The sequence below is a fragment of the Zootoca vivipara genome, chromosome 8 (assembly GCF_963506605.1).
Source record: "Zootoca vivipara chromosome 8, rZooViv1.1, whole genome shotgun sequence".
NCBI lineage: Eukaryota > Metazoa > Chordata > Lepidosauria > Squamata > Lacertidae > Zootoca > Zootoca vivipara.
This window is the reverse complement of record NC_083283.1, coordinates 49,181,137-49,205,577: the sequence shown is the minus strand read 5'-3', so window position 1 is coordinate 49,205,577 and position 24,441 is coordinate 49,181,137. Positions and strand designations below refer to the sequence as shown.

General features: G+C 41.5%; 1 protein-coding gene across 1 annotated transcript in view; it reads right to left on the bottom strand.

Annotated features, from left to right (window-relative positions):
- Positions 1-23,693, bottom strand: part of GNAL (G protein subunit alpha L) — a 124,803-nt gene extending 101,110 nt beyond the window's left edge. The window contains exon 1 of the mRNA XM_035124705.2: positions 22,806-23,693. Within this exon, the coding sequence (XP_034980596.2) occupies positions 22,806-23,388 (583 nt within the window). The 5' untranslated portion in view covers positions 23,389-23,693. The remainder of the gene's footprint in view (positions 1-22,805) is intronic.
- Positions 23,694-24,441: the final 748 nt, after the last annotated feature.

Genomic DNA, 24,441 nt, shown 5'->3' with positions numbered 1-24,441 from the left:
CAAAACACATGTCTCCCCCACAAACAGTGAAGCGATATACAAGAAGGCTACCTTATTCACTGCCTGTTCACTGCAACCATCTACTGGGGGCCCCATGATGCCGCATACATGGAGGTTGATTCTATGGTGATTTGGACTAGGTCCTGTGTAGAACATCATCATCATCATTATTTTGCATTTTTATATGCTAAAAGCTTTTTAATTTCCCAGAAGGATGGGCACCATCTAATGGTTATTTAAATAATGGTTTTATCTGTTTTGTTTTGAATATGATGTTTGGTGGCTTATAAATATTTTTAAAACATTTAATGAAACCTATTTTATGACTCACTGATAAGCCATCAAGATCAACCAGGCCAGATACACTGGCTGCTGTACTTTGCTCCTCTCTCATCTTTCCTTGATAGAGTCAAACCACAGTTCGTGATATCACTCAAACATTGGTTTGGAGTTGATTTGCAAACCAGAACCGGAAAGCAAGACCAAACCCCAGAAATATGCAAACCCAAGGCTAGGACATGTAATGTCTAAACCATGTTTTGGTGTTCCATCTGAACTGCTTCAGCATCAGAACCCAGGATCACAATTAAAAGCTATGCAGTAGACTTTTGTTACAGGCAGGGTTTTTTTTTTTTTGGCTCTGGCACAAACAATTACTGGAGAGGTGCCAGCATAACAAAGTAGTTTCTTTTCAATTAGATGATCTAATAGACCCCGTGATGATCCAAGCACAACAAACAAATTGTCTGAGGGCTTTCTCTCTGAGTCAACATGCCAAATGGCAAAAAAAAGCAAAAACATGATTTATTTATTTTTTGCTATTAGTACCAGGACTTCACTTTCCTTATAGTAAGCTCTTTTGCAAGTACTGCACACACAATTCTTCCCACCCCTATTGCTATTTTTATTAAGATACTTGGTTTTCTTTAACTCACTCAAAGATTATTGAAAGAGATTAAGAAAACTGATGTATAAGCATTTGTTTGTGATGTTTAGCAACCTTCCAAGTAAGCTGCGTTTCCGGGTTTGGTAGTACACAAACTATTTGGTACAAGACTCATTACAGCATTTCTCATGTATTAAACTGAAAGTGATAGCAACCAAAGTTTTAGGTAAAGATTTCAGAAAGATATGATTAAGAGCCGTAAGGGGCAGAAAAGAAGCAATCTATAAAAAAGACCCAGTTATCACATAACATTCTATGGCCATATAACATTATGTGCTCATAGGTAGCAGAATGGAACATTTTAAAAAAATCGTGCCTGCATATGAAAATGGTGTACTGGGACATTGGCATTTCCTGGATTCATTGGTGAACAGGACTACTGGCTGAGGTTAACTCTGTTCATAGGTGAAATAAATAAAACTTTGTTCAGTAGCACCTTAGAGACCAAATAAGTTTGCTCTGGGTATAAGCTTTCGTGTGCATGCACACTTCTTCAGATACACTGAAAAAGAAGTCACCAGACCCTTATATAAAGTGGGAGGGTGGGGTGTGGTTTTTCTCAGGAGGATAGTAGGAGATGGTTTTTTCTGAAAACCCCCATCCCACCCTCCCACTATACATAAGGGTCTGGTGAGTTCTGTTTCAGTGTATCTGAAGAAGTGTGCATGCACATGAAAGCTTATACCCAGAACAAACTTAGTTGGTCTCTAAGGACGCGGGTGGCGCTGTGGTCTAAACCACTGAGTTTCTTGGGCTTGCCGATCAGAAGATCGGTGGTTTGAATCCCTGCCATGGGGTGAGCTCCCCTTGCTCGGTCCCAGCTCCTGCCAACCTAGCAGTTTGAAAGCACACTGAAAAGTGCAAGTAGATAAATAGGTACCGCTCTGGCAGGAATGTAAACGGCGTTTCCGTGCGCTGCTCTGGTTTCAGTGTTCCGTTGCGCCAGAAGTGGCTTAGTCATGCTGGCCACATGACCCGGAAAAACTGTCTGTGGACAAACGTCGGCTCCCTCGGCCTTAAAGAGAGATGAGTGCCGCAATCCCAGAATCGTCTGTGACTGGACTTAACTGTCAGGGGTCCTTTACCTTTTACCTTTTTTAAGGTGCTACTGGACATTTTTTTATTTATTTCGACTGCGTCAGAGCAACATGGCTATCTACCTGAATCTGTTCCTAGGTGTATGACTACTGACCCTGTTCACAGAAAAATAAAGAGATTACTAATCCTCACATGACTCCATGTGGAGGTACATATTGGATCACTTTTTAACATCTAATTGTAACACAGTAAGTGAGAGCAGTGAGCAACAGTGCAAGACTTACAAGCTACATTTGGTATTCCAACTGTTTCCCTTTCCCTCTTTTATTCCAAAACAATCATTTATGCAGAAGAATCATTACATGGCCTTATTTAGGGAAAGCTTAGGGACAAAATAGTTTTTAAAATCATCAGATATAATTTTATCTATCACTTTTTAAAGTGATAGAATCAGTTATTCATGTACAAAAACACATAGGAAGGCACCCCCCCTTCACACATACGGTAATAATTACATGTTTTTACTCCTACTCAGTTTGCAGTGCGCTGTGGTCTAACTTATGTGTATTAATAGGAGGGCAATCATTTGGTCTTCTCTGAGCCTCTATACTGAATCTCTAACAGATGAACATAGAACTGAAGGAAATAAAAAGACATTTTGTACCCAGGTGATGCAAATGAATCCATAAAACTGGCACCAGAATCAACAGCAATAAGGAAGGAATAATCATAAAATTAAAGATGCAGATACACCCTTTTAACAATATACAAATAGTAGTAATATGACACACTGACACTGTATCTGTAGATAATGAAACATCCACAACTGAGGAGAAAATCTGAACCTTAGAAATTGAAAATCAACACACATTTAATCTGATTTCAAATGTTTTCCCATGTTCTTGGCTTTCAGCTCCCCACTCCATCCAGCTGATCAGTGTGGACAGAATGGTCACACTGTTCTAATACTATTTTTATACATTCATTTTAAGATATGTGTGCATATTTAACGAAAGTTTATGTATTTCTGGAAGCTTATCAAGGATATGAATCTTCACTGTGAAACTTTGCATGCATCTTCAGATAAAGCTTGTAAAAAAGGTGCCGGTACTTCGTAACCTTGAGTACCATCAGAAAAAGCACTTAAAGACTAACCAAATAGAAGTGGGGGTAGCATGCATACATATAACATGTAAAAAAGGTAAAGAAATTAATACAAATTTACTTGAGAGAATATTACCTTTCCCAGGTATCAATAAATAGCACTGCTTTGGGTCCCAGGTTCCATGCCCGGCATATCCAAGTATTTATTATTATTATTATTATTATTATTATTATTATTATTATTATTATTATTATTATCCCCACCTACCCTTCACCCTAGGGTCCCAGGGTAGGTTACAACCTTAAAGCACAACACTTAAAACAGTTTTAAACAACCTACAACCACAAAAATAAGGAGTGTCCTGAAGTGTCAAAGGCCAGAGTAAAGGGTATGTCTGAATCATTCTCCACAAGCTGTATAATGAAGGTGTCAGACACACCTCTGTGAGGAGGAAGTTACACAGTTTAGGGGCCACCACAGAGAATGCCCTCTCCTGGGTTTCCACCCACTAAGCCTCTGGGGGTAGGTAAAATACCATGAGGGCCCCCCTCTGCTCATTTCACCACCCAAGAGGGTATGTAGTGAAGGAGCTGATCTTTCCGATATTTGGGGCCTGAGTGGTTTAGGGCTTTAAACATTTATGTGAGTAGCTTGAATTAGAACCATAAATGAAATGGCAACCCGTGCAGCTGTTCTAAAACAGGAGTTGTATGAGATTTAAATGGAACCACAGCCAGTAATCTGGTTACTGCATTTTGGACCAACTGAAGTTTCCGGGTCATCTTCAAGGGGACAGCTGTACATACAGAACATGGCAAAAAACCAATCCAGAAGTTATCACAGGATGGAGTACAGTGTTCAAGTCATCTCAGTCCAAAAGAGGTCACAGCTGGCAAACCAGCCGGAGCTGAAGAAAGGCACTTCTAACCACTGAGGCCACCTGAACCTCCAGTGACAGTGCTGAATCCAGGTAGGGCTGCAAGTGTCCCATGAAACGCTGGAGGGCCACTGCCTGTCACTGTATACTGACAAAGATGGGAGCAAGTGGCACTGTGATCTAAACCACTGAGCCCCTTGGGCTTGCTGATCAGAAGGTTGGCGGTTCGAATCTGCACTATAGAATGAGCTCCTGTTACTCTTTCCCAGTTCCTGCCAACCTAGCAGTTTGAAAGCATACCAGTGCAAGTAGATAAATAGGTACCACTGCAGTGGGAAGGTAAACGGTGTTTCTGTGCACTCTGGCACGCATCATAGTGTCCCGCTGTGCCAGAAGCGGTTTAATCTTGCTGGCCACATGACCCAGAAAGTTGTCTGTGGACAAACGCCAGCTCCCTTGGTGTGAAGCGAGATGAGCATCGCATCCCATAGTCGCCTTTGACTGGACTTAACCGGACAGGGGTTATTTTTCTTTCTTTCTTTTTTTACTGACCAGAATGGACCAACAATATGACACAAATAAGGCAACTTTCTATGTTCAATCAAAATATATTTTGAGCAATCTCATGCATGAGTTTCCTGTAATTTGAAAAAAATGATAGGGAAAAATTAATTTACTGTACAATTCTTTAAATTAAGTATGCTTGTTCCTCTTTTTTGTGGACAAATGAAAGTGGCTTAAATGAGATTGCAGTAGTCGCCCATCAATATATAGATGAAGTCCACATCCAACTAACGTACAGAACCTAGCTCCCGATAACATTATCATTTACACCTATACTTAACAGCCAGAGACCAAAGCCTATGTATTAAAACAATTGCAGGTCAGCAATCAGCTCTTGGATAATGTTAACTATGTTTGTGAATCTTACATTCCAGAAGTGAAATGCTTTAAATGTAGAAGAGAAAGAATGCATGACAATCACTAACCATGTAACCAAGCACCTGTTTCCAGGCAACAGAACAGCAGTGTGGCATCTGCCTCACACAATCATTCTCTCCTCTTGTTAGAGGTATTGGAGATAGAAGCCTAGGAACCCTTTCAATGGAGAAATCACATATGCTGAAACCAAAATTATTCTGAAGGAGAAGAAAGGACATTTTATATCCACGGCTTTGGCTACAATAATCTAGATCTAGCAGTGAGGAAACAAAATCCAGAAACAAATGCTTGGCAAAAAGAAATACACACCAGCAAAAAATAACAAAATCATTTATTTTAACAGCCTGGAAGACCACTGTACATGATTACCATGGTGAGGGGGGGAAATGCAAGGTTAATACATTGCAGAATTGTGTGTCCATGCATGTACGTGAATTTTAAATAAGACATTCTGTCTGATCAAATACATTAACAGAAATTCCAACAATTTATAGATGAAAGGCTGCATCTAGCCCAGTGTTTTTTGCCCATCCAATGTAGCTTCGTGTGTCAGTTGTTTTACTTGGTTATATGCCCTGTTTTCGTTTCCAAGGTATTTGTTTAATTTGTAATTCTAATTGTTGTGCCCATTGCTACTTAGTTTTGTGATGGAGTAATAATTATTTGTTATTTATTGGATTTGTTTTATGGATTCTGTAATTTTCATACATTATCTTTTTATTCCTTCCAGTAGCATCTTAGAGACCAACTAAGGTTGTCATTGGTATGAGCTTTCGTGGGCATGCACACTTCTTCAGATACCGAAAGCTCATACCAATAACAAATTTAGTTGGTCTCTAAGGTAAACTACGTCAGACCAACACGGCTACCTATCTGTAACTATCTTTTTACTGTATTTCATTTCATTGTGCCCCATTCTGGGATTGAAATACTGAGTGGGTTATAAACACTTAATAATAATGCATACAAAATGTCACTGCTTTAAAATTCTTTTATAATTTAGCCTTATACTAACATTGAAACGCTAGATGAAGAGGGGCAGAGCAATTTTAACCCAGCTTGGGGAGCATCTGGATTAGAGGATAGCTGTGCTGATAGTGAATGTTAAGCAGTGGTTTTTATAACTGGAGGACGGTTTGAACTTAGGCCTTGGACTAAATCCTAAAATTTTGCATGTGGATGGGTAACTTGAAATAACAGAAGATAGTATTGCTATGAGATGCCACATCAAAAAGGCTAGTTCAAGGACCAGTTGAGGTAAATTTGTTTGCATAGGCTTGATAGACACTGAAAAAGCCCAGGTGGTATCTTTATTCACTGTAGTTCCTGCTACAATTGAACTCTGTAATATGTTTTGCTAGTAAACAACTATTTCTAATTAAAATACACAACATCGCATCTGTATAAACTATAAAATACGATATACAATACTATTATCATGCAGTATCTCAGAAGGAATAATTACACACACACACACACACACACACACACACAAATTTTTGGTGTGGGCCTTGCAGTAAAAATACAGCTGCAAAATAAACCATGTATTTACCGTAACCCAAACAGAGCATGGAAAATGTTGTGGTGCTCACAATAAACAAAGCTGTGCTTGCACACATCTTTGTGCATTTACTTTGCTTCTTTAACAGTGGCAGTCACAAAGTCTATACAGATGTGGGTGGCATGTGCGTGGCTATTGAGGGTTTTTGGTTTGCAATTTTTGCAATAGCTCTTCACCAAGTCATCGCATTGCTGTTTTTAAACTTCTCATTATTTCAAAAGAAATTCAACAACTGCAGTGAAGGAGAGCTCCCAAAGCAACCATATATGTTTATGTGCTAATAGATCATATGTATAAAGACTCAGTTCAAAAACACCTTGACCTGGCCTTTGTTTATCTGTCATGGGCCTTTGCTTTCATCTGTAGAGGCTCCAACAGACCACTTTTGACCATAGATTATTCTTTTCTCTTTTTAGTTATTGGAACCTTCAGACTCAGAGGCAGTACCCTTCTGAACAACAGTTGTTGGGAAACAAGAGAATGGCCCTTCTTGGGGAATTGGAGAAGCCTCTATTTGGCTGGTTGCTGAGAAACAGCATGCTGCACAAGACAGATATTTGCTCTGATCCAGAAGGGGTTGTTCTTCATTATTTATTAATTCATTATTACACTTATACCCCACCTTTCCGGCAAGGTGGTGAACATGTGTTGGCAATAGGGAATGGGTAGTGGTCATGTACAAAGCCAATAAAATGGAAGAGAAGAACAGACACAAGCTACTCAAGTGTGCCTGGTAGGACCACATTCACCATGCAAGTCATCTCAGCACCTGTGAGTTTAGTTTAAAATTGTTTTTCCTAGTGCATGGTTGAGGAGGGGATCTCCTGTATTCCCAGCTGATGCTGTCTGTACAGCACCAAGAGTGTTACGCAATAAAGAAACATATAGATCTAGCCAGGAAAATGCATTCAGCAATTTTTTATTTGAAGCAAGACAGTAAGAGTTACAACAGACGAAGAATGCCCTCTACTGTTTTAGTGAGTAGCTAACAACTGAATGTACATGGTTCTGAGATTTTTTAAAATTGTCCTACAAATATCTAAGGCTACTTTCACCTGTTCAGAGAGACTTCACCACATGGCCACAGTCACAATACAGGCTAAAAAAATTGCACCATTGCTGCTTCTACATACTATGATTATTTTCAAGCTACTGCATTTATCTTGTCCCAGCCTGGCTAGTGATGCCCCTTCAGAAGAGGCATCCAAGAGGCTTCCTCCAGAATTTTCTGGGAGAGACCAACTGATTTTGAGGTTTGCTCTTGAAATGGCTTTGCTCCTAAAAATACTTTACTGTATTACCATTCCACCACCAAAGGTCTTCCTAGTTTCATAGGAGCTCAGTAGTAAGAAACAGGAGAATAAATCATTAACACAGAGGAGGAACTCAGTGTCAACTAATTGGTCCATGATCAGTTTTGCTATGACTAATTATAAACCCTGAGAGAAAAATAAATCCATACCAGTTGCAGAAAAAGTGCTAGACTGTACTGTTCCTTCCTGTTCAAAACAATTAACATGTCAGAAGTTGAAACACATATCCTTGCTACCTTGGCTACTTTAGTGCAGGAGTTAAATGTAGCAACAAGTTTTAACAGATTATTCAGTATTATTACAGATCACTTTGCCAAACACTGATAAATTGGGATTTATGGACTGAAATATAATGATTTGATTAAATTGAGTAATTTTAGTATCTAGCTACTACCCATACCTGTAAGGTCAAGAAAACTGTATAGTTCCCTCGTTGCGAGAAGCCAAGTTACAGGGAACCAGGCAGAGGGCCTTCTTGGTAGTAGCACCCGCCCTGTGGAACGCCCTCCCACCAGATGTCAAAGAGAAAAACAACTACCAGACTTTTAGAAGACATCTGAAGGCAGCCCTGTTAAGGGAAGCTTTTAATGTTTAATAGAATATTTTATTTTAATATTTTGTTGGAAGCCGCCCAGTTATTATTATTATTTACACATTTTTCTATATTAAATCAGTTCTTATTTTAAACCAGAATGGTTTTGTAAATAGAAATACTAAGTATACCGTAATTGTTTATTTTAAAATTTTTAAAATTTGATCAATTTTTATCCATTTTGAGATGCATTCCGGAGCATGTTGCATAGGAATGCACATGTATGAGGATTATTCTGGCAAATCACAAAGCCTAATGCTATGATGGAGTTGTAAGGAAATTCTAATAAAATCTGGGAGATACATCGTCATGAACATTAAGTAGTGTGGCACCAGAAATCAAAGATGAATTTATTTTAAGTCAAGCCAACAATCCTAAATATCTTAAATGCAAAGAATAAAGCTTTGCCTAAGGGCATCAGTTCTGTTTTTTGTAAAAGCAATGAATCCCTTAGCTATGAAGCCAAGTTTGATTAGCAGATATCTTCATGTGAGATTATAAAGTAATACTGTTGAGTGTACAAAAGCAGAAATGTGCCTCATCTCTTCTTTTGACAGATATAGGTTTGCCAATGTGGCCATACCTGCAGTTTTAGACAAAATTTGTCCCTCCTGGTCAGCTTGAAGAAACCTCCCATCATGCCAGTTCATCTGCCTTTTCCTTTAAACTGACATAACTAACACTAGCTGAGGGGTATGTGTGCAGGCACATATAGGTACACATACCGTACATGTGCATATGAGAATTAAACTAGCTTTAAGCAGTTTGAGAAACCCTGGTCTAAAGAATTAATACTCATAATGTCACAAAGAGTTTATGTACTTCATAGATCTCTTCAAAATAATCCTCAGAACAATTAATCTTTCTATTTTCAATTCAAATTGTCCTTTCCATAGGGATGACCTAGATAAATGATGTGCTACAGTTTGAGTGCTATTTAAACTTTCTCCTCTTAGCAATCAATTCTTTGTGTAGTAACGCAGTCCTTTTCTGACAACAGCTGACTCGCAACATGCACAAGCACAGTTATATATGCTTGGCGGCTGACCAGCTAAAATTGCATGAAGCAAATGCATGCAAGGTGAAGAGCTTAAAAGCTCTTTCTGTGCCAGGTTTTCCCAGCTGTTAAGCTCTCCACCTTGCTCACCAGGCTGTAGGCTCTAGGATCTAGATTCCCATGAGAGCTCATGAGAGCCTCCTAGAACTCAGTAAGCAAAGCAGGGGCAGAAGGACAAGGCTCTCTTGGTGAGCCAGCTCTGGGAATGTAGGGGTGGTTCCACGGTGTGAGTGTGGGTGTTCTTCCGGGGTTATTCTGACTATATGTGATTTCAGCTTTATGTGCAATTCTCTGAAACATAGTCCCCGCACAAGCAGTGAGTCAACTGTTATTTCATTTCACATATCTTTTGTCAGAAAGACAGAACTAAATGGATATTCAATACATTTTGGAACAATAACTATATTACAGAATGCAAGGTGTAATTGACATGGCTAAGTCAAACAAAGCAAGGACTCTATAACAACATGCAGGACTTATGTGCTGCTTGAGGCTACAGTGTCACATGATATATTAATTGCCCACCAGAAGTATTCATTGCCCATTTATAATATCATTTCTACTGACTATAATTAAATTATTATATGATGATATTTCAACCCAGCCTGTACCTTGGTTCTAATATCTTGAACCAAAAAGCCTGTACAGTTATGTAATAGTATGCAATGCTTTATCAACATTCTCAATGGTGATTTTATAAGGGAAAGGGATATTCTTGAAGTGGGATGTTCCTAATTTACTAGATCATCCAGTTCCAAGCCTTTTCCTGGCTAGACATAGGAACTTGCTTGGCAGCAGTCCTCAAGCTAGCACTGTGAACTTAGCCATGTTTGTTTTCTTCCTGTTTCTCTCCCCACCCTCCCTACCAGTTGGAGTTGGGAAGAGATACTATTAGTGGCCATCACCATATCAAGATAATGTTGCTTCCCTCAAGAGGATGGGGGCACAGCTTGCAACACCAGCTCCTTGCCTTGAAATGAAGCTGCTTGAGCAGAGGAAAGGTTTTCTTGCCTTGTGCGTTATGGCAAACTTTACACTTGGAAGCCCCCACTACAATAACAATACTTTGACTGGACAGAAGATGAAGACCATGAAGGTTGAACTTTCTCTTCCCAGCATGTCTCTTTGCACCATTCAAGGGAGGCTTGGCTCTGTGTCGGTGTACAAATATTCCCAGGTTTTCTGAGCTCTGTCCTGGGGAAATATTTACAACTGCAATTTTAAGTTGGATCAAGGGTGTGATTTTGTTAGAGCAGAACTGCCACCCCCCTTGAGGTCAAATTGCTTCAGAATTGAAGGTTTCCAAGATGTTAAGCTCCTTTGGGCAAACTGTCTCAGAATTTGCTGGCCCAAAGCTCTCCACCAGCCTCCTTTTAAGCAGAACAAACCACTACGGTACCTTAAAGATCAGATTTGTTAAGCATGTTAAAATTAAATGTGATATAAAAGAAATGTCTGTGGACTTAATTTGAAAATCTTTGAACTTATCCCAACTAAACAGCAGCTTCTCAAACCATACCCCTAAGCATTTAGCTATGTTTTATTATCTAATCCCACACATGCTGCTCTGCACATGTGGGCATTATTTTTTAATAATTCAGTGGTAGAACGAAGATATTTCCATTATGTTTAAACTTTCTAGACAGAACATAGGAGTTTACAGTAATCGGTGGGGCAGGATGTTCAGGTCCTATTCCTATTAACATGAAGTAGCAGTTGCCAAAATTAATTAACCATGAGCCAACTGTCTTACTAGATTTAACTAGAATAGTAAGCTCTTCTGTAGGATGACCCATCACAGCTATACTTCAGGAAGGTGGGCACAAAACCAATGCCCATCATCAATTTAAGCACATTAATTTGCAGTGGTGAACACATTGTACAACATTTCATAATGAACCCATGGAATTTCTTGTCAAAACAATGTGAATTACATTCAGAAACATTCCAGGAGTCACTTGGTGAATTTTGAAGGGTACTTGGTTGTCACCATATATTGGCAAGGGAATCTTAATATTTGAGTCAATATAGCTAATATTGATGTGATTGGTGGTTTCTGATGACCAAAGTTTGGAAAAAAAGGTAAAACTGGCCTTTGATCATGTTTGTTCATTGTTACTCTTATGTGGAAAATACTTATGTTCAGAGAACTGTGTTTATTCAGTAAATCAAATATTTTTTATTCTAAAAGTATGGTTACTTAATCTGGCATCTAAAATTCATATGAAGGCACTCCAATAATGGATATGGTTTAACTGGCTCAAATTCCAAGAAAGCACTAAACTTCAATTCCCCAGCTTTATTACAAATATTAGCTACTATCCTGCAGCCTCAAAAGACAATCTCCACATTGGCTCTGTTACAGGGCAGAAAATAAATTTAAATGTATTAAACATTTTCTAAGTATAGTTATGATCTAGAGAAATTTACTTCTGCCTCTCTTAATATTTGCTGCCACCATCAGGATCTAACGAATAATATAAACTACATTAACACAACTAAAACACTTGGTAATTTCATGGACAAGAAAGGTTTTAAAACAGGCAAATTTATTAAAGTGCTTTGTGGGAAGTGTATACTGTAGACTATATCACTAAAGAAAGGTGTGGTGCTGACAACAATTACAATTTAAAGAACAAGGAAAAGCATGGGAACACACACAAACCTGTATTAAGGGACAGCGACAGAACAGGAGCAGAGATGAGGAAGCAAGTAGAGCTACAAGGTTTTGTAAGGTCATTAATACAATTGCAGTTGAGAGAATGAGATCAAAGCAGGAATGATATGAAGGAGCAAAACCATTCCTTCTAAAAAGGAAAGCTTAGAGCAGGCATAGGCAACCTCGGCCCTCCAGGTGTTTTGGGACTACAACTCCCATGATCCCTAGCTAACAAGACCAGTGGTCAGGGATGGTGGGAATTGTAGTCTCAAAACATCTGAAGGGCCGAGGTTGCCTATGCCTGACTTAGAGTGAATACAATAAAAACCTATAATAAAGAATGAAACAGAAAAGAGACAAGTATAGCTTCAACAGTAGAGCCCTTTAGTCAAGCTGAAACACTGGTTTTCCACAATTAATTTCAAGTGAAATTAAGATGGAGGTTCAACACCACATTGCCCGGCAATATCCTTTCTATATGTAGCCAAGAACCTCCTACAAAATTGGCCCAAATGTTGCCAGCAAAGTTCAAGTTTCTTCCTTACAGGTTCTTCCCTTTTTATCAGTTCATGGTGAGTGTAAGGTAAAGGTAAAAGGACCCCTGCACGGTTAAGTCCAGTCAAAGGCGACTATGGAGTGTGGCGCAAATCTTGCATTCAAGCTGAGGGAGCCAGCAGCTTTCTGGGTCATACGGCCAGCATTACTAACCCGCTTCTGGTGCAATGGAACACCGTGACGGAAGCCAGATCACATGGAAATGCCATTTACCTTCCCGCCGCAGCGATACCTATTTATCTACTTGCACTGGTATGCTTTTGAACTGCTAGGTTGGCAGGAGCTTGGGCAGAGCAATGGGAGCTCACCCCATCACATGGATTCAAACTGCCAACCATCCGATCAGCAAGCCCAAGAGTCTCAGTGGTTTAGACTACACTACCACCTGTGTCCCTGATGATGAGTGTAGGATGGGATGACACAACAGAAAGCAAAAAGGATTACTAATAAATAGCATCTCTTAATTTACCCAAGGTCAGTTCCTGTTCCTGTAAGAGAAGGCCTTAATAACGGATTTTCTATCATTTTAATAATAATGCAAAAATAGGCTATTCATCATTAATCTCCTACCCACTCATCACCAGGAAGCAATAAAATGGGTCGAACCAGCTAGGAGCCCTTAAAGTTTCAATAATGGTTTGCCTGTCTATATTAGACAGACTCATGCAATCCTATTTTTATTGCAAAAAGATTTTCACATATCTGGTATGAAAAATATAGAACAAAACACACTCAAAAGCAGTGGGATAATGATGACACCATCCGGACATTCTGGCAAAAGTGAGTGCCACAGAAAGGCAATTCCAGAGAAATAGGCTAGTGTGGAAGCACCAAATGTCAGAAAGATGGGCAGAATTTATAACTGACCAAGGAAATATATATGAGACAGGTGGGGCAGTGAAGAGAACATTTACTTTTCATGAGAAGGAAAAACACAAAGTGGGTTAGACTCCTAATTGTATCAAATGAAAGATATGAAAAGCGGAGACACTATTGAGGGACAAGCAGCAATTAGGCAACATATTAAATTTGGATAAGAAAATTGGGAAGATGAGGAAATTTTCAGTGATGTTGTGTTCATGGCAAGACAAGTACCAGAAATTGTTTATATTTTTACTCTGTCCCTCAAACTATTTATAAATCAATAAAATAAAATCCAATAACCTATAATCCATCAGACTAAAGTCACAATAAAAATACCAGGTCATGCATACACAATTCCCAAAAGGAATGTCAGACAGGAAGAGTCACAAAAGAAAAACACCATCTTGGAAGGAATTTTTTCTTTGTTTCTTCCTTTGTCTTTGTTCCTGGATCCTCTTTCAGCTCCTTTCCACTTTCCTTACCAGGTTTTCATTCTCTCCCGGTTCCATAGATCTCTCTTTTCCCTTCATGATTAAGCTTTAGAGCAGGGGTAGGGCACATTCCCTTGGCATCAACCTTCCAGGGACCACATTTCAGAGGTAGTTGGGGCCAGAGACTAAAGCTAGTACAGTAGAGCAATGAATGTAAAACAGTACTTTTGCACAGCAGGCTACTTTCTGTACAAACTCACACACCCCTCTCCATCATCCATTCAGGCAAGCAAAAGGCATCATCAGAGTTCGAATAAAAGTTCCAGACAGGAAAACACATTCATGGAGGGTTCAAAGCAGGGCCAGTGAGAGACGGATGGTTTGAGAGCAGGTACCGCCTAGAAACGTGAGAGCAGGTACTGCCTAGGGAGGCAGGTGGCGCTGTGGTTAAACCATTGAGCCTAGGGCTTGCCAATCAGAAGGTTGGCGGTTTGTATCCCCGTGACGGGGTGAGCTCCCGTTGCTCGGTCCCAGCTCCTGCCAACCTAGTAGTTCGAAAGCACGTCAAAAGTGCAAGTAGATAAATAGGTACCGCTCCGGCGGGAAGGTAAACGGCGTTTCCGTGTGCTGCTCTGGTTCGCCATGCTGGCCACATGACCTGGAAGCTGTACACTGGCTCCGCTGGCCAATAACGAGAGATGAGCGCCGCAACCCCAGAGTCGATCACGACTGGACCTAATGGTCAGGGGTCCCTTTACCTTTACCACCTAGAAAGAGACTTGAGGACCAGGAAAATTGTCTGGAATGCCACATTCAGCTTCCAAGGCCTGAGCTTTCCTAGCTGTGCTGTAGAAAATGAAAGCACATTCAATGCAAAATTACTAGAGACAAACAGGCCAGGGAGATGTAAATGGAACAGCGAGGGTGGAACCTAAGGTTGAAGACATTATGTAGAAATGCCAAAAGACACACAAATGAATACAGATAAAAATATAAATACTGCAAAGGATAGGACATATCCTTGATGTCAACAGAAAGGGGAGAGGAATTAGGAGAATAAATTCCAAGGGAATTTATAAAATCAAAAAAATGATGTTGTAAATGCAGAAATGTCAGCAGCCTATGCAAAAACTTTGGCACCTTCATGTGAATGTAGGCTGGTTGCAAGCTCAATGGTATTGCAGTCATGGACACATGATAAGAAGGGGGCATAGTAAAATGTGAACGGTTCCCGTCTTCAATTTTTCTCTTTGATGATACATTTTTAAATTTATTTCATTGTGGTCATTGTCCTTCTTCAACTGAAACTACCTTTGAGGGCTTTTGCATATCTCTAAGCTGTAATTGCATTTCCTTTTCCTTGGGATGGTTTTCGTTGCTGCCTCCTGTATAATGTTACGAGCCTCCATCCATAGTTCTTCAGGCACTCTGTCCACCAAATCTAAATCCTTAAACCTGTTCCTCACTTCCACTGTGTATTCATAAGGGATTTGATTTAGATTGTATCTTACTGGCCCAGTGGTTTTTCCTACTTTCTTCAGTTTAAGCTGGAATTTTGCTATAAGAAGCTGATGGTCTGAGCCACAGTCAGCTCCAGGTCTTGTTTTTGCTGACTGTATAGAGCTTCTCCATCTTTGGCTGCAGAGAATATAATCAATCTGATTTCGATGCTGCCCATTTGGTGATATCCATGTGTAGAGTCGTCTCTTGTGTTGTTGGAAGAGAGTGTTTGTGATGACCAGCTTGTTCTCTTGACAGAACTCTATTAGCCTTTGCCCTGCTTAGTTTTGAACTCCAAGGCCAAACTTGCCAGTTGTTCCTTTTATCTCTTGATTCCCTACTTTAGCATTCCAATCCCCTGTAATGAGAAGAACATCCTTCTTTGTTCCTTCTAGAAGGTGTTGTAAGTCTTCATAGAATTGGTCAATTTCAGTTTCTTCAGCACTGGTAGTTGGTGCATAAACTTGGATTACTGTGATGTTAAAAGGTCTGCCTTGGATTCGTATCAAGATCATTCTGTCATTTTTGAGATTGCATCCCAGTACAGCTTTTGCCACTCTTTTGTTGACTATGAGGGCCACTCCACTTCTTCTACGGGATTCTTGCCCACAGTAGTAGATATGATAGTCATCTGAACGAGGCCTTACAAATAGCGGGGGAGAAGAGGCAAGCAAAATGCGAGGGAGATAGTGAAAGATACAGGAAACTGAATGCAGATTTCCAAAAAATAGCAAGGAGAAACAAGAGGGCCTTCTTAAACGAGCAATGCAAAAAATAGAGGAAAACAATAAAATGGGGAAAACCAGAGATCTGTTCAAGAAAATTGGAGATATGAAAGGAACTTTTCGTACAAAGATTGCCATAATAAAGGACAAAAGTGGTAAGGACCTAACAGAAGCAGAAGACATCAAGAAGAGGTGGCAAGAATACACAGAGGAATTATACCAGAAAGATATGGAGGTCTCGTACACCCCAGGTAGTGTGGTTGCTGACCTTGAGCCAGACATCTTGGAGAGTGAAGTCAAATGGGCCTTAGAAAGCACTGCTAATAACAAGGCCAGTGGAAGTGATGATATTCCAGCTGAACTATTTAAAATCTTAAAAGATGATGCTGTTAAGGTGCTACACCCAATATGCCAGCAAGTTTGGAAAACTCAGCAATGGCCAGAGGACTGGAGAAGATCAGTCTACATCCCAATCCCAAAGAAGGGCAGTGCCAAAGAATGCTCCAACTACCGCACAATTGCACTAATTTCACATGCTAGCAAGGTTATGCTTAAAATTCTACAAGGCAGGCTTCGGCAGTATGTGGACCAAGAACTCCCAGAAGTGCAAGCTGTATTTTGAAGGGGCAGAGGAACCACAGACCAAATAGCAAACATGCGCTGGATTATGGAGAAAGCTAGAGAGTTCCAGAAAAATGTCTACTTCTGCTTCATTGACTATGCAAAAGCCTTTGACTGTGTCGACCACAGCAAACTATGGCAAGTTCTTAAAGAAATGGGAGTGCCTGATCACCTCATCTGTCTCCTGAGAAATCTCTATGTGGGACAAGAAGCTACAGTTAGAACTGGATATGGAACAACTGATTGGTTCAAAATTGGGAACCCAAATTTTGAACCCAAAATTGGGAACAAGGTTGTATATTGTCTCCCTGCTTATTTAACTTATATGCAGAATTCATCATGCGAAAGGCTGGACTAGATGAATCCCAAATCGGAATTAAGATTGCCGGAAGAAATATCAACAACCTCAGATATGCAGATGACACAACCTTGATGGCAGAAAGTGAGGAGGAATTAAAGAACCTTTTGATAAGGGTGAAAGAGGAGAGCACAAAATATGGTCTGAAGCTCAACATAATAATAAAAAACCAAGATCATGGCCACTGGTCCCATCACCTCCTGGCAAATAGAAGGGGAAGAAATGGAGGCAGAGAGATTTTACTTTCTTGGGCTCCTTGATCACTGCAGATGGTGACAGCAGTCACAAAATTAAAAGACGCCTGCTTCTTGGGAGAAAAGCAATGGCAATCCTAGACAGCATCTTTAAAAAGCAGAGACATCACCTTGCCGACAAAGGTCCGTATAGTTAAAGCTATGGTTTTCCCAGTAGTGATGTATGGAAGTGAGAGCTCGATCATAAAGAAGGCTGATCGCCGAAGAATTTATGCTTTTGAATTATGGTGCTGGAGGAGACTCTTGAGAGTCCCATGGACTGCAAGAAGATCAAACCTATCCATTCTGAAGGAAATCAGCCCTGAGTGCTCACTGGAAGGACAGATCCTGAACCTGAGGCTCCAATACTTTGGCCACCTCATGAGAAGAGAAGACTCCCTGGAAAAGACCCTGGTGCTGGGAAAGATTGAGGGCACTAGGAGAAGGGGACGACAGAGGATGAGATGGTTGGACAGTGTTCTCGAAGCTACGAACATGAGTTTGACCAAACTGCGGGAGGCAGTGGAAGACAGGAGTGCCTGGCGTGCTATGGTCCATGGGGTCACAAAGAATCGGACACGACTAAACGACTAAACAACAACAAAGCTGTAATTAATGTAAACACACACACAAACAATTTTTCACATTTGTTTAGCGGTTTGTTGAAAGGCTTTTTCCTCAACAAGCCAATTTTAACACACAAAATAAATACATTCTAGGGCTTTCCAAATCAAATAATTTAGTTACCATGAACAGTTTTTCAAATGTCTTTGTAGAATGGAAAGTTAATTAGAAAATGCAAAATGGCTTTTAGCTGGAAAAGAGAGTGCTTAACACAATCATTTTACTATCTCTACATTTGTCAGAAACAATGTTTCTTTTACTGTAGCAATACTGTGTAAAATTACCCGGCCATGAAATCCTAAAACAAGTCCCACTGAATTAAATGGGACTTACTCCCAAGAAAGTATGTCTATAATTGCCACCTTAAAACATTCCTTTTTCATTTTCATTTTTAAAGATTTTAAATCTGTACATGATTTGTTTAAATAGTAATGTATTATATGCAACAAGTAAACAGATAAAATATGTTTCATGCTGAATTTTATCAAACAATTTTAATGTATCTATTTCAGGAGATGAAATTATCCATGAACTATACTGTAACAGATCTCTGTAAGGCAACTGTAGGGTAGCTTTAGAAAGTGGCTCCCTGCGTGGAAAAGGTTAATTAAAATTTTACAAGATCCAGCTCTGGCAGAAATGTTTACAAATGCATCCAATAAAGGGAGGTAGTATCACTCAAACAGTAATGATACTTGCCAGCTATATACATGACCAAAGAGCAATGAAAACTGCCATTACTTTACAGTACATGTGTACATAAACAGTAAACATGTAAGTTGTTTTCCTACCCAATCTGCTGTTTGATAGTTCATACTCTGGAACTCAGTTTATCACAGTTTAGACATCTAATTACCTTTTAATTTCTAAAATGTAGAATATTCTTTACACTGCATGTCTTTTCAACACAACTGATGCCTGTTTCCAGTTAAATTATTGGGGTGTTATAGCTTATGTAACCGCAACAGTTTCATATTATGAAGGAGATATTAGCAAAGTTAGGATAACCCCAAGGTTTGCGTAAGTACAACAATTGTTTAGAAAAACCCCTGAGGAAGCCAGCCCCAAACAACCCAACAAGGACTGAGCATGCTTAGTGGCCAAAGAATGATAACTGACTGCTTAGCGGGGAGGAGGGAGCCCTGAAATGGGAGAGGCATGGGCCATTTTCCACTCTATACTGAGAAGCTACTTTTAAATGACCCACAAGGACAGATACCGTAGGACAGCTGCCTATAGAAATCAATACAGAAATGAAAATTTTAGCTCAGAGTGAATGACCTGCAGCACAATCCCATTCATCTTAATGCAGAAGCAGGTCCCTTATTCCTAGGTAACTGTACATGGAAAATGCAACCAACAAAGTCTTCGCTTGGGAAAATGCAACTGAACTAAATATGTGTTAGTGAATGTGCAGTATCTAATGATTACTGATAATTTCAGGTTAATTTTGTGCATGTCTGAAAATAGATGTGTATTTCCTCAGTTTAGGGGCATACAGTGCCTGCCAATATTCACAAAAGTATGCATGAGAGCCAACATTCACATGTGGGGAAACCCAGCCAGATGGGCGGGGTATAAATAATAAAATTATTATTATGTGAATGCCAACATGCACCAGATTTCAGATATTCCATAATATATACACACCAAGATATTTATTATTATTATGACCAGAAAGTCATCTTGTTCACTTCTCCTGTCACTTGATTAGGGCCACACATCTGTCTCTCAAAGACATTTCCACACATGCTCAGTAATTATGCACCACAAGGAGTAGGTGCATCCCAATTAAGCTGCCTGTAGCAAAGATATTTATACCCTGCCACACATTGTCAAATGAGAAGAAAGCACCATCCAATCAGATAACAGGGAAATTATTTTCCAAGCATAACATGGTAACTAGTTCAACTAAAGACTGGTTCAAACTCATTATCTTATCAAAAAACATTTTCCACATCAGAAACAGATTAGCCACAACATTCCATTGTAATTCCTCAGGGAGCAAAAGCAGTTACAGTACTCTAACAAGGTTGGTAACAGAAAATGTATCTCACGCATAAAAGAAAAACAAAGGTGAATTTTGGAGAATATTCACACTAAACAATATCATATTTGCATATATGTATCATTATCATATTTGGTCAACATGCAGAATCTGACTCTAAAGCAAGTAAGCTTACCAGAGGACTCAGACCCAACCCATTGCTGAAGCACTAGGCTTGAACAGCAGAAACCCAAGTGGTGGCACCCACTTCTGCCCCCCCCCCACCTCTGCCACCAGTGAAGAACCAGTCCTCTCCACCACATTCCAGTGGTACCTTCAATTCCTTTTCCATCTAGACCCTTATCTCCCACTAAGTGGCTGCTCCATAGCAACATCATTTCCAGAAGACAGGCAGGGGCAGCAGAAGCAGCTATCAGTAGTACAGTACTGCACTAATGGCAACTATTCTTGCTTTTATGCAGCTGCCATGGCAGTCTCCATGTGAAACAAAGATTCAATGGGGATGGACAGCTGGGCCACTGTTCTTACTATACTTAAATACAGCTTTCCAACACCATCCCAGAATTAATTAGGACAGTCCAATATGTTCTCTCTTTCTCCTTGCAGTGAAACATACATTTAAAGACACACACTGGACATGGTGGTGGTAGTGCATGTGGTGGGGTGGAGCTGCCCTCCTGACACAGGTGTCACTGTTGTTTATATGGGGCAGGGCCAATCCAGTGGTCCCACCTGTGCAACCGCACAGCCCCAATATTGCCACTGCCACATCCCAACCATGTGATTGAAGCTGGTATCAGGAAGGCCGCTCCACTTCACCACACAAACTACGGTACTACTGGGGCATAGACCATACTATGGAGTTAGCTGCTAACCTTGCAGAAAATCTTACTTTCCATCAATCAGCTGTGTGGCTAATTATAAACCTGCTCTATTGACTTATCCATCATCCACATAATTGGCTGCATCACATACCCTTTCACCACCGTCCAAAGCAGCAGTGAAGCAGCCATCTCAATTTTTAATTTGTTTGGCTTTCACAGTGTACCTAGTTAAGTGCTTAAAGAATCACACTTTGAAACTATTGCTAGTCAGAGACTGACTGTCAGGATTTTTCTGGTTACCAGCTAATGAGTACTACTGTGTGTACTACAAACTTCCAGACAATAACAGAGCCTATGCTTTATTTTTAGAACTGATCCTGTTTTGGCAGTCACCTCTGGCACATTTACAAGTTGAAATATTTTTAACACATCTATTTCCTTCTTAACGTTTATGGGGAAATCTGCTGGGTATATGTAATTCTGGACAAATAGAAGAAAGTAATGTACAATCTAGCTACTGTTCAATGGTAAGACATACCATTTTATATGTAACAGAAATTAAGGAGTTCTAATCTTAGTTTTGGATTCCTCATGAATGCAAATAACCATTTGCTACTCAAAAGAATAAACCAGATCATTTATTTCTTCAAGGAAATCAGATGTTTCACTTAACTATCCCTAGAGTATTAACACTGTAAATGCAGCAGTTATAATGAGGCTCTAGGGAGAACTAATAATTATTAATTTAGAAATCAGCAACAAGTGTTTGATATTATTCAGAAAAAGAACTTGCATTTTACAATTTGAGAATATTTGATTATTCAGACACTTCACATGAGGTCTTTCCCACCCACACCCCCTTCTGCCAAGGCCTACTCTGATGCCATCAGGTAAATTCTCTGCAAAATATAGGTCTTGTCTACTGCTAAACTTTAGGTCTGGTTTGTTTGCAGTTCTGAAAAAAAAAACCTTTCACTTTATATACACAGCATAGAACAGTGATCTTTTTGCTAGAGCTACCAGAGTTAGCTTTACAACAACTTGATGCTTATCCAGAGGTACCTCTATTAAACTCTGCTGGAGTATTGCTCTCTGTATCTAACACATACTTTTTATTCTACGGGCAAAGCTGAAGAACAAGATGTAGAAGAATCCAACACTATGAATTCTCAAAACCCTCTTCCAATCTTCTTCAGCCTTTTAGGGCTATAAATACAGAGGCTATAAATTGTAGCTTTAATCCTTCTATGTAGTGTTCATAAATTCCTCATCTTTCCATAATTACCTAGTCCATTATTGTCTTGCATTTCCATTGGCTCACTCTGAGTCATAAAATCAAACCGTCTCATCTCCAAAGGGGCAGAAGCACTTGGGTCCAGCAGCAAAAAGGAAACATCCTCATTAATAGATTCTAGCTGCAACATTTTTTATTTATTAGCAGCCAAACATGTTTGCAGTCTTGAAACACCAACAGAAATGTGCTTTTTTATTGTTGTAGCAATACAGCAGGCACACGCACAATTAGCAGAGCAACATCATGATTTCTACACTCCTGCTCAGAAGCAACACCTCCTGTTCCACATTATACCGTAGTACCACTTTCCTAACTGAAGAGAAGTGACGAAGCTAGGTCATTTGGAGGAGAGGAGAGACGGAGAACTGGGATGCAGAGGGAGGAGAGAGCCGGGAATTCAGAGGGAAGACAGAAACAAGTAAAAGGGATTGGACAAATGCAAGAAACCAGTTCAGGAGGGATGTACAAAACCAGAGAAAAAATGGTTTTATAAAGAGGTGGGGGGGGGAATTCCTAGAAGAAGGAACGCTCGAGGTTTGGCAGGCACCCCTTGGTTTCTGAAGAGCGCCCTCTGCCACGGGGCACCCCCCCCCGCTACTCCCACGGGGCCACCCCTAGAGGCCACCCCTAGAGGCCAACCTGCGCGCCGAGGCGAGGCAGGGCGGGGGCGCTACGTACCCAGCAGCAGCAGGCGGTGCGTCTGCTTGTATTCCCTTTTCTGCTCCTTGAGCGCCCGGTCGATGCTTTTGCTCACTCGCCTCGCCTCCTTCTCCGCCTCCCGCTCCTCCAGGCGCAGCTTCTCCCAAGGTCTCTGCAGCGCCAGCGGCTGCTGCTTCGCCGCGGTGCCCGACTCGGGCTTGGCCTGAGGCGTAGCCGCCGCAGCTGCGAGAGGTGGCGACGGCCCCCGCTGCCGCCCCTTGTCCTTCTCCGCGGGAGCCGCCCCGTTGCCCGCTCCGTTCTGCAGGAGCAGCAGCGGCCCGTCCAGCTCCACCGCGCGCGCCTTCCCGCCGCCTTCCGCCTCCCCGCCGCCGCTGCAGATGCTGCCACTGCCGCCGCTTTTCCCCGCGCTCCTTCCTCGTCCTCCTCCCCCGGCCGGGGCTCCGGGCAGTGGCGGCGGCGGCCGGGCCAGGGGCTCCGCCGTGGGCGGCGGCGGCTGTTGCTCGGTCTCCGAGGTGGTGGTGGTGGCGGCGGCGGCGCTGGAGATGGAGCCGCCTCCGGAGTCGCCGAAGAGCCGCGGGCGCAGGCTGTAGCAGAGCCCCATGTCTCGCTGCCCCCTCCGGGGGGAACCGACGAGCTGTGCGCGCGTCCGGGCTGAAGGCGTCGGGGAGGCAGCGGCTCTCAGCGCTCGCCGCGGTCCCCGCGCGTCAGGGCCGCGGAGGGCGCGCCAGGCAGCCCCTCCTCACAGCCCCGCCGCTGCTGCAGCTGCTGGGCCATGTTGCATTTTCCTTGCGTCTCTGCCCTCCTCCTCCGGGCAAGCGGCGTCGTTTGGGCGGCAGCGCCAGCGGCAACTCGCCTCAGATCACCTGACACGGACCCGCCGCCGCCGCCGTGGCCACCTTACCGTAAATACCCCAGCGCAAGCCCACCGCCACCCAGCTCGAAGTTACCGAAGGACTGGAAGGGGGCCAAGGCGCGCACACACACGTGTGTGTGTGTGTGTGTGTGGTGTAGACACACACACGCAGGATCCTCGTTCCCTCTAAGCAACCCCCTCTCTCCTTGAGACACCGACAGGGACAATCCTGCCTTTACTCAGGCCGTCCCTCCTCCTTCGCAAATATAGCCATTTACTACATACCCTTTTTACAGGCTGAATGGCCCTCCCTAGCCAATAAAGCACTAGCATATAACCGCCTTGGAAGTGATCAGCCACTGTGTTGCCTATCTTTTTGTTTTGTTGGCCGTCTCTGGCGTGGTAGTACGTACTCGCTCTCAGTTGCAATGCAAATACACTGATGTGGTTGAGTGCACAATATGGAGAGGTCTGGCACAGAATGGCTTTTTTGAAACCACACTTCTGATTGTGTGGAAGAATCTGAGATTTAAATGGCTTCAGTAAGTGGCACTTATTACCTGAGGTCAACAGACCCAGCAGCCTCTGTGCCAGCTACAGACACGAGAGTAGATGGTAAAAGCTACTTTTCGGACACTACATTTCTCAATGCATGCCATGAAACCCACTGATTACACTCTTCGTTATAGTGATGGGAAAGCCAGACGTGAAGGCAGGTCTTGCAGCACTTGGGATCTTCTATGCAATTTGCTATTAAAGAATCGTAGAATATGCAATTCTACCATTACAGAAACACACACA